The sequence below is a fragment of the Carcharodon carcharias genome, chromosome 6 (assembly GCF_017639515.1).
Source record: "Carcharodon carcharias isolate sCarCar2 chromosome 6, sCarCar2.pri, whole genome shotgun sequence".
NCBI lineage: Eukaryota > Metazoa > Chordata > Chondrichthyes > Lamniformes > Lamnidae > Carcharodon > Carcharodon carcharias.
Window position 1 is genome coordinate 114119973 of NC_054472.1, and position 11592 is coordinate 114131564.

Sequence of the window (11592 nt, forward strand, 5' to 3'; positions counted from 1 at the left end):
AAAAGCTTGAATTGGAAAGAGGGAAAAAAGAGAAAGAAAAAGAGATGCAAAACTTTGTGTTAGAATTTCAAAGATCAAAAGGACAGGAAAACCTTGAATTTCAAAGAGTAAAAGAAGAGAAAAGCCTTGAACTGCAAAGACAAAAGCCAGAAAATTTGAGCTTGAGAGCAAAGCTCTGAAACACAAACAGGGACTGACAGGAAAACTTGATGATGATTCAGGTTTAACTCCTGGTTTTGATTTGGTAAGGAATATTTGCCTAAATTCAGGGAGGAAGGAATTGAAATGTATTTTGTGTTGTTTGAGAAAATTGCTACAAAGTTGCAATGGCAACCAGAAAGTTGGACGGTTTTATTACAAAGTATGTTCGTGGGGAAAGTGTTAGAAATGTATTCACCACATTCGGATATATAATCTAGTGATTATGATACAGTGAAGAATGCTGTTTCAGTGCATATGAGTTGGTGCCTGAAGCTTACAGACAAAAGTTTAGAAATTGAAGGAAGAAACAGAATCAGACTACTGTTGGAATTTGCTAGAGAAAAGAGAATGCATATTAGTTACCTACTAAGTAATGTTTAGTTGTTGTTGCTCTTTGTTTGTCACAGTAAATTTCTTCAAACTTGAAATCATGTGTGATTCCTTTATGTCGGTTGTTGGGAAATTTATTTTTCTTTTTAAAAGTTATTGGTCTCTACAGGGATCATAACAATATTTATAATATTAACTGGCTATCCTTTAATGGTCCCATCTTCGCCTTCCTTTTTTAAAATTGATGTGCCTGTAAAATATTCTACTATTTTGTTTTATCTTCCTTAATAATTTAATTTCATAGATTCTCTTTGCCTCCCTAACTTTTTTTTTTACTTTTGTCCTAATCTCTTTGTATTCTCTCTTATCATACACTTCCCTACGGTCTAAGTACTTAATATATACCTCTTTCCTAACCCTCAATTGTTCCCTGTGTCTTTATTCATCCATGGAGTTTCACAAGTACAGTTCGCTTTCTTTTAGCAGAATATTTTTTTCTTACACTGTTGTTCTACTTTTGTTCTTTGGCAATATTGTTGCCCATTTTATTCTTCAAAGCTCTATGCTCAGCCTCACAAAATCAGTTTTTCTCCAATCTATTAACCTGGTTTGCATCATACTTTTGTTCTTCACTATTATCTTCTTATAGTGTATGATCACTATTGACTAGTTCTTCCACTTTTACTTCTCTTCTCTGCCCTAGTTCATTCCTCATTGCTAGTTCCAATAGTGAATTTACCCTTGTTGGACTTTTTACTCATGGGGTTTGAAAGAAGACCTGTACACATTGTAGGAACTCCATTCCTTATCCCCTGTGCTTATCCCTTCTGTCCGATTAATATCAGGACAGTTGAAATCCCCTGTGATTATTAATATATATTTTTATCTCAATTCCCTGCATATTTTTTCCTCCACCTCCCTTCCACAAATGAGACACAACAATTAGTGTGATTGATCCTTTATTATGTTTTATCTCTCCTTTTGGATTTTTTATTGTCTTTCCAATGGCTGTATCCCTTCTTTCTACTGCCATTATGTTATCCTTAATAAATACGGCTACCTTACCTCCCCTTTTCCCTATCTATTTTCCCAAATATGTTATACCCTGCTATATTTACTTCACAGTCCTGATTTTTCTGTAGCCATTTTTTAGTAATCCCCAGTGTGTCTGATTACTTTCAATGAATGATTGCCTGCAGCTCTCCTACTTTATTGTGGCTTCTGTGCGCAATGCTGTACAGATATTTTAACTCATTTTAATAGGATTTTCCCTCACTACTTTTTTATTTTTTTAATTTCTGTTCTATAACTTTATTTACAACTATTTACAATTTATTATCAATGACTTGGATGAAGGGATCGAATTCAAGGTTGCTAAGTTTGCTGATAACACAAATATAGGTAGGAAAGTAAGTTGTGAAGAGGACATAAGGATTCTGCAAAGCGACATAGATAGGTTAGCAAGTGGACAAAAACCTGGCAGATGGAGTATCATGTGGGAAAATGTGAACTTGTCCACTTTGGCAGGAAGAATGGAAAAGCAGCATATTGTTTAAATGGAGAGAGATTGCAAAACTGTGAGGTACAGAGGGATCTTGGAATCCGGAAAAGTTAGTATGCAGGTACAGCAAGTAATTAGGAAGGCAAATGGAGTGTTGTCATTTATTGCAAGGGAAATGGAATATAGGGATGTTTTGCTACAGTTGTACAGGGTGTTGATGAGACCAGATCTAGATACTTTGTACAGTTTTGGTCTCCTTATTTAAGAAAGGATATAAATGCGTTGGAAGCAGTTTAGAGATGGTTCACTCAACTGATACCTGGGATTGGGGGGTGTTATCTTATGAGGAAAAGTTGGACAGGCTGGGCTTGTATCCATTGGAATTCAGAAGATTGAGAGGTGACCTTATTGAAACATATAAGATCCTGAGGGGACTTGACAGCGTGGATGCTGAAAGAATGTTTACCTTGTGGAAGAGACTGGAACTACAGGACACAGTTTAACAATAAGGGGCCTTTCATTTAAGTTAGAGTTGCAAAGAAATTTTTTGTCAGAGGGTCATGAAACTTTGGAACTATCTTCTCCAGAGAGTGGTGGAGGCAGGGTCATTGAATATTTTTAAGGCAGAGGTAGATGGGTTCTTGACTAACAAGGGAGTCAAAGGTTATTGAGGTAGGTGGAATATGGAGTTGAGGCCACAATCAGATCAATCATGATATTATTGAATGGGGCCCAATGGCCTAATCTTGCTCCTAATTCATATGTTCGTATTTATTCCCTTGCCATTATTGTCGTCACTTACTTTATTCCTTCTTATGCTCTCCTTCCTTGTTTTGTTTACATTCATGCTGCTTATTTTGCAGGTGGTTCCCTTCTCCCCCACCCTGCTTTATTACTTTAAAACTTTTGTCACCTCTCTATTTACCTGTTTGGCTTGGTCACAGGTCCCATCTTGATTCAAGTGGAGCCCATCCCATCAGTACAGCTCTTTCCTATCCCGGAACTTGTGCCAGATACACAGCAGCCCTAAAGTAGCAAAACAAGTCAATAAATTCATTAAAAAAAAAGAAAACAGTGATTTGTGGTCTGTTTCTAGAGGCATAGAGCTGATTTGCAGAGAAGTTATGTTACATTTGAACTGAACTTTGGTTAGAGCACTTTTGGAGTACTGTGAACAGTTATGATTTCCATAATATGAAAAGGATATAGAGGCCTGATGAAGGTGCAGTAAAAGACTTACTAGAATGATGCCAGAAATGAGAGGTTATATATGTTGGGAAAGACTGAACAGGCTAGGGCACCTTTCTCAAAAGAGAAGATTGTGAGGGAGACCTGATAGAGGTCTTCAAAATTATCAGAGGGTTTGATTGGGTAAATATAGAGGCAATAAATAGCAGAACAAGAGTCAGTGCTCTCTGAAAGCAAATCATAAGAACAAGTTACAGACTGGCCCTGTGGAGAAGGGGGTTGGGAGAAAAAAATCAAAATGGAGTGATGCCCAACGCAAACTGGTGGAACAGCACCTTATCTTCCAATTAGGCACTTTACAGTCTTCTGGGTTTAACATTGAGTTCAACAACTTCAGACCATGAACCATGTCCTCAATTTTGAATTTTGTTTTTCAAATCCCCTCTCCCCACAGGGACAGTCTGTAACTAGCTCTTATGTTTTGCTTTCACAGAGCGTCGACCCTTTTCTGTTCTTAACACATTCTGCTATCTGACCTTTATGCCACTATTAGCACCTGCCTTAGTCTTTAATACTATCATTACCACTCCCTTTGCCTTGTGTCCATGACATCTTTGTCAAATCTCTCCTGAGCTTTCACCTATCCCTGACCTCCTATTTTGCTCCACCTGCTCCATCCCTTCCTTCAACAGTATAAAACTCATCACATTTCTACCTCTCTTCAGCTCTGAAGAAGGGTCATACAAACTCGGAACATTAACCCTGTTTCTTTCTCCACAGATGCTGCTGGGCCTGCTGAGTTTTTCCAGCATTTTCTGTTTTTATTTCTTAGAGCACATACATTTCCTGAAATCTGTTAACTTATGACATTTTTCTGTTCCTAATGCATAAGATATGTTTAGGGCTGCTATTTATGCGTTTTGAACTAAACACAAATGTTTGTCCCGGTATATATCTGATATAAAGAAAAATTAGGGAACTGAATTTGTGAAGTTGAGTGCATTAAATTAGAATAATAATAACTGTGTTCAGTAGCATCAGAAACAATTCGAACAGCATATTTTTGGTTTGAATGCTCTAGAGACGATCTTGGTTGCTGCCTAAACCAGGTGTTAATGAAACCAGTTGACAGAAATTGGAAACGTGTGAGCAAAAGGACAGGTTAGGATGTGTGATGAAAATAAGCATTCTTTATACAATTGCATGTTGTACAGTATAAGGAATAAATTGAATGAATTGCAGGTGCAAATTCAATTTCTTGCAAAGGGTGGCAGAAGTTTGGAAGTCTTGTTCTGTTAATAGCAATAGTTGCCAAATCAATTGTTAGTTTTAAAAAGAGATTGATAGAGTTGATAACCCAAAGTATTAAGGAAAATGGGGCAAAGAAGAGTTTATGGCGTTAGGTTACTGATTAGCCATAATCTCATAGAATAGCAGAAGAGGTTCTAGGATTAAGTGGCCTACTCCTGTTCCTATGTTTGGCTTCTTGAATGTTATATTTACGACATATAGCTAGAAAACAATTAAATTAGTTGTCTAATGCTCAGTATAGTTTTTTTAAATTCATTTACAGGATGTGGGCTTCGCTGGTTAGGCCAGCATTTATTTCCCATCCCTAGTTGCCCTTGAGAAGGTAATAGTGAGCTGCCCTCTTGTACTGCTGCAGACCATGTGGTGTAGGTACACCCTCAGTGCTGTTAGGAAGGGAGCTCCAGGATTTTGACCCAGCAACAGTGAAGGAACGGCGATATATTTCCAAGTCAGGGTGGTGAGGGGAACTTCCAGGTGGTAGTGTTCCCATCTACCTGCTACCCTTGTCCTTCTAGATTGGAGTGGTTGTGGGTTTGGAAGGTGCTGTTGAAGGAGCCTTGGTGAATTCCTGCAGTGCATCTTGCAAATGGTACACACTGCTGCCACTGTGCGTCGGGGGTGGAGAGAGTGAATGTTTGTGGGTGTGGTGCCAATCAAGCGTACTGTTTTGTTCGGTACAGCGTCAAGCTTCTTGAGTGTTGTGGGAGCTGCACTCATCCAGGCAAGTGGGGAGTATTCCATCACACTCCTGATGTGTGCCTTGTATATGGTCTGACTTGTATATGGTGGACAGGCTTTGGGGAGTCTGGAGGTGGGTTACTCATTGCACAATTCCTAGCCTCTGACTTGCTGTTGTAGCCACAGTATTTATATGGCTAGGCCAGTTCAGTTTCTGGTCAATTGTAACTCCTAGGATGTTGATAGTGGGGGGAATTCAGTGATGGTAATGCCATTAAACATCAAGGAGCGATAGTTGGATTCTCTCTTGTTGGAGATGGTCATTGCCTGACACTTGTGTGGTGCAAATGTTACTTGCCACTTGTCAGCCCAAGCCTGGATATTGTCCAGGTCTTGCTGCATTTGGAGATGGATTGCTTCAGTATCTGATGAGTCGCAAATGGTGCTGAACATTGTGCAATCATTAGCAAACATCCCCACTTCTGACCTTATGATGGAAGAAAGGTCATTGATGAAGCAACTGAAGATGGTTGGGCCCTGTGTTTCATGGATTAGATTATGGAAGGATTATTTGTGATATGAAAAAGCAACAGAAACATTGTTATCAATGTCGTAGAGAACTGAAACTTATTCCAAGAGCTTTGCAAAACATGAAGATGTTTTAAAAAGATGGGAGCTGTGAACTGTCTCCTATAATACCAACATTCATTCCACCACAGCGCCTAACTGAAAGCTCGGAGGAGGGCTAGTGGGCCTAGTGTGAACTTCACGCATGTGCGTAAAAGAGCACTCCAATCTCCCTGAGGCACGGAGTTGCCACAGGGAAATGAAGCACTGTTTTAAAAAAAATAAAGAAAATAAAACGTCTCCTCCTGTGACTGTCACATGAGCAGGGACATGTTTTTAATTCAAGTGTTAAATTTTTATTTTATTTTTATTTGCTTTAGGAAACCTCATCCTGCCCATGAATGAGGTTTCCTAAAAAATGCAAAGGCCGATTGGCCTTTTCGCCTGCCCGTCACTGTAGGTTGAATGGACAGTGAAAAATTCAGGACAATTGTTTATTTAATGGCCTTAATAGGCCTTTCAATTGTCGACGGGCGCGCGTCCCGCTCCGGTGCACGTCCGCCAACCTAACTATCATGAGCGTGTGCATTGACATGGGCACGTTCGGCTGACGTCAGCACGCTTTATTTCACGCTCAGGCATGTCGGGAGTGCGCCTGCGTGCCAAGCATAATTTTCTGCCCCTAGTCTAGCATAGGGATCATCTGCACAATCAGCTAATGCTCTGGTAATAAAACTATGTAATAAATTATTGATATGTTAGTCTGCATTGTCAAGTAGTCCATCTTCTATCCTAACAACTATCAACTGGAGCATTGCAGTGTTGCTCTACTCACCACCTTATTGTGTTTCTTAAAGTATTGGGACTCACCCAGTATTATCTCAGATTCACAAACTGCAGCCTGCAAGTCGGTAATTTGATGTGCTGGTGTTTGCAACTAATAGTGAGGGAAGCAGTTTTCTGTAAGGGATTGGTGTCCTGACTCATTGGCGCTCTTGACAGGTTGCTGACAATGTCAAAAAAAGATGATAAATGTTGCACCGCTCTTCCCAACTGACACCTTATGTTGCAAGATAATAAGTATGTGGGATTGGTTTGCATGTACGGGACTTAGTGAGAAGGCGGGTAGGAGTTAAAACCTGGATGGGCACTAGCCCATCGTCTTGGATTAGTCTTGTGGGTTATTCCCTTTCCCAATGCTCAGGCAAGGATTTCAGAGACCTTCTTAAAAGGAGTCTGTGGCATCAACTCCTCCACTTCAGGTCTGCTTCCATGTAATATGTACAATGTTGCCTTGGAAGCAGAGTACACTTGACCGATTGTAAGTTGAAAGAGCACATGCACAGAGAATGTGCACAAACTGCAACTAATCTGTTGTAGCTAATCAGTTGACTCTGACTGTCTCTCTCTCTCCTGGTTTTTCCCATGTTACACGGGGTCACCACAAAGCTCGTTCATTACCCTTTATATCAATCATCATGTTTGGGTTTGGCAGGAGTTTTTACAGCTGGATGCCATTCAAGCCGCTAACCCTCCCCATTTATCTGGACCGGGAAGCAGCACCGATCCATGCTGTCTTGCCTGCAATAGTGGCTGGGTCCTTTTGTGCCCAGCAAGTCCTGGACTAGGACTCAAACCCTCCAGCTCAGAGACAGGAGTGTTGCCAACTCCACTCGGGCTCCCCTGTAGCTAATCCCTTACAGCACTTTTATGTGTGACATTTTTGAAAATGTGAGTATGCCAAAGCTTTAAATTCACTTGCAGCTGTAATGTGTCCAAAGGATTAACACAATCACCAATGAAAGAGTTTGGCACAGTCCAGCAGTAAATGTGTAAATGCAGTCGATTGGTGGAGATATTTAAATAGTACAGTAATCTTATTGAATGTCTTGTCTATTTACTCCATAGGACAATTCAAGACAATGAGAAGTTAGAAGTGGATCCAAGCAAGCATTTGTCGATTGACTTGTCCAATATAGTGACAGAGAGGAAATCGGTTGCTCAAGGCCCCCTCAAATTTCAACAACAGAAGATGCGAGAAAGGAACAGTGCTGACTTCCAGGATAACCCTGAGGTTCCACCGTTGATGGATTAAAAATAGATATGAATCAGCACCATTTATCTAGATATCTGGCATAGTATCATTCTTCTACTCATTTAATTAATTTGTAAACTTAAACTTGAATTAGAAAAATTGTATCATGATTAAGCAGTAATGAACATAAAGGTATTCATTACTAGAACTATCTGGCTACATTGTTGTTTCTTATTAACTCTGGTTGTCCTATATTAATTACAAAGGAGCAGATTGAGTTCATTTGCTTTTCGTTAGCTGGTTGTATTTCATATCTTAGTCAAAGCAGGAGTAGAACATTCGGCTCATTGAGCCTGCTCCACTATTCAGTAAGATCATGGCTGATCTGATTGTGTCCTTAACTCCACTTTCCTGGCTGCCCCCCACCCCCCATAATCTTTGACTCCGTTGCACATCAAAAATCTGTCTAACTCAGCCTTAACTTCCATGTTCTCTGTGGAAGAGAACCCCAAAGACCAACAACCCTTTTAGAGGAAAGGATTTGAGTACAGAAATAAAGATGTATTATGTCAATTGTATAGAACCTTGGTTAGACTGCACCTGGAGTATTATATACAGTTTTGGTCTCCTTAACTAAGGAAGGATATCCTTGCCATAGAGGGAGTGCAGCTGAGGTTCACCTGGGATGGTAAAACTGTCCTATGAGGAGAGATTGAGGAGGTTGGGCCTGTATTCTCTAGAGTTTAGAAGAATGAGAGCTGATCCATTGAAATTTACAAAATTCTTAAGGAGCTAGAATGGTAGTTGCAGGAAGGACATTTCACTACTTGGGGGGTGGGATAGGTTGTGGGGAGTGGTCTAGAACAGGGGGACACAAGCCAGAATTTTCCAGTCTCCCCCCGACATGGCGGGGCTCAATTCATTGAAATCTCCATTCACATTGGTGAGACCAGAGCACCCTGTCAGTGTGAGGGGCTAGCAAATCCTGGCCACAGATTCAGAATAAGGGGCAATGCACTTAGGACTGAGATGACGAGGAATTTCTTCACTCAGAGGGCAGTGAATCTTCGGAATTCTCTACTCCAGAGGGCCATGGAATCTCAGTCATTTACAAGAAAGTCTTCCTCATCTCTGTTTTAAATGGGAGACCTTATTTTTAAATTGTGCTCCCTAGTTCTAGATTCCCCCACAAGTGGAAACTCCCTCTCAGCATCTACCCTGTCAAGCCTGCTCAAAATCTTATTTGTTTCAATAAGATCATCTCCCATTCTTCTAAATGCCAATGAATATAGGCCCAACTTGTTTGTAGCAAGACTTCACTATTTTTATACTCCACCACTCTGCAATAAAGGCCAACATTCCATTTGCCTTCCTAATTACTTGCTGTACCTGCATACTAACATTTTGTGACTGATGTACAAGGACACCCCGATCCCTCTGTACTTCAGAATTCTGTAGTCTCTCTCCATTTAAATAATATTCTACTTTTCTTTTCTATGGCTAGAATTTTTTCTTCAAGCTGCAGGGGCAGACCCCGCATACCGACGCATAAAATGACACGTGGTGACGTTGGGTGAGCGTCCTGATGTCACAGTGCGCCTTCACGATATTTTGGTGGGTGGGCACACGATGATCTCCAATGCATGCCCGCCATTAATTAACGGGCCCCTTGAGGCAGCAATTGTTGCCGATTTTCCGGGGCCCATGAGATCTTCAGGTTGTCGCACAGGCGCAGCAGGCAGGCAGATAGGCGACATTTGTATAAACCTCATCCATGGGTGGGATAAGAGGGTTGCGAGCGTTATTTGTCAGACGTTTAATGCTTAAAGTTACTGATACTTGCCTGTGTGAGCAGGAATACTTCAAAACTCTTCACAGCTGCTTAGACAAGAGTAAGAGCCTTCAGGTCAGGACTCTGAGTAAACATCATTTCTGGGGCCTTGCTGGTTTCAGGAAGCCTTCCCTTAACCTGGGAATGGGAGTTGTGCTACTCATTTGAGGCACCTCCTCTGAGGAGGAAGGGAGGGCGAGAGGCAGGAAGAGGCCAGGAGTCCACATTCAGCCTCCAGGGGAGCCACCCTTGGGAGCAGAGGCACAGGCACAAGGGGCTCAGGGCCAACAGGAAGTCCATGGCGGAAGGGGCCGCAGAAGACGCCAATATCATGATGCCATGGTATACAGACGGTGAAGCAGCTTCCTCAACATGTCTGAGGTGCAGTGCCGAAGGAGACTCCGTCTCTCAAGGAAGACGGTCACCTCCATCTGTCAGATGATAGGCCCTAGATCTGCGCCAACTATAAGGGTGGGCATCCCAGGCCAATGGCGTTGAAAGTTATGGCTGCCCTCAACTTCTATACCTCCGGCTCTTTCCAAGGATAGGTGGGTGATCTTTGTGGAGTCTCCCAATCAGCTGTCCACATTTGTGTCAAGTAGGTGACAGATGCTCTGTTCAGGTGTGCATTGACTTTTGTCCACTACCGCTGGGACAAGGCCAGGCAGACAGAGTGAGCCAGAGGCTTTGCAGTAATTGCTGGATTCTCCTGTGTCCAGGGTGCAATCAACTGCACACATGTGGCCATCAAGGCACCAGTGGGTGAGCCGGGTGCCTTCGTCAACAAAAAGGGATTCTACCCCTTAAATGTGCAGATAGTGTGTGATCACAAGATGCAGATTCTGCAAGTCTGTGCAAAGTACCCAGGCAGCTGCCCTGATGCTTACATCCTCAGGCATTCCCAGGTGCCGAGGCTCTTCAGTGTTGCAGCCTGGCTGGATGAATGGCTGCTGGATGACAAGAGCTATCCCCTCAAAAGGTGGCTCATGACACCCCTCTGCTATCTAAGGACAGAGGCTAAGCAGTGTACAATAGGAGCCACGCCTCCACAAGGGCTGTGGTAGAAAGAGAACCATCGGTCTTCTCAAGATGTGCTTCTGATGCCTGGACCATTCGGGGGCGCACTCCAATACCCCCCAGATCGTGTGTCGCTGATAGTGGTTGCATTTTGCACTCTCCACAATCTGGCGCTGGAAAGGGGCAACGCCATGGAGGAAGAAGATGTAGACTCAGTTGCTCCGGCTGCACACGATGAGTTCAGTGGTGAGTCCGAGGATGAGCACACACAAGAGAATGCTGAGGGGGTAGATGCTGACCCCGGCATCCTCCAGGAAGGCAGGGACACCCAGGAGGCTTTAATACAATGAACCTTCAGCTAGCCCACCACAAATGGACCTCCATAACAAGTCAGGGCTGCAAGCTCCATACTCGATACCTGAGACCAAAATCTGTCTGGGCAGGAACGTTAACTAAGGGCCTTGTCAATAAAGCTCAATGTCAAACAAGTCACCCATAACATCATGGGTTCCGTCCACCTGCAGAAGTAGCGAATCACCCTGAGCCATGCTCACGCATCAAAATTTTATGATTTAACAAAATGAAGCATCACAACAAGTGGTCACCTACTAATAGTGGGGCAACATAAAACCACCAGTGAAAAATCTGTGGTGTGCTTTAACTTTACGTTTGCAGATGCTACTTCTAGCTGGCACTGGCATCTGAGACAGCCTGCTCACTGTGCTGTCCTGTTGGCCTCGATGACCTTGGCAGCCTTCCTCTGGCCCGTGGAGCCTTTGATGGCCCCACCTGGGAGGGAGGGGCCAGTTCCACAGCTGGCATCTCCCCAGTCACTGCAGTCTCATTGGATCCTACGGTCACTGGCAGAGAGGCAGAGGATCTGCTGCCCTCATCCGGAGTGCCCTGAGAGGAGCCCACAGAGACAACAGGCAG

At 42.7% G+C, this 11592-nt stretch overlaps 1 protein-coding gene across 9 annotated transcripts in view; it reads left to right on the top strand.

The window, feature by feature from the left end:
• dnaaf11 (dynein axonemal assembly factor 11) overlaps positions 1–8019 on the top strand; it is an 88315-nt gene extending 80296 nt beyond the window's left edge. For all 9 annotated transcript variants that reach the window (XM_041190518.1, XM_041190520.1, XM_041190525.1 and 6 more), the window contains one exon: positions 7685–8019. In XM_041190518.1, coding sequence (XP_041046452.1) covers positions 7685–7871 — 187 coding nt within the window. In that variant the 3' untranslated portion in view covers positions 7872–8019. The remainder of the gene's footprint in view (positions 1–7684) is intronic.
• The last annotated feature ends 3573 nt before the right edge of the window (positions 8020–11592 follow it).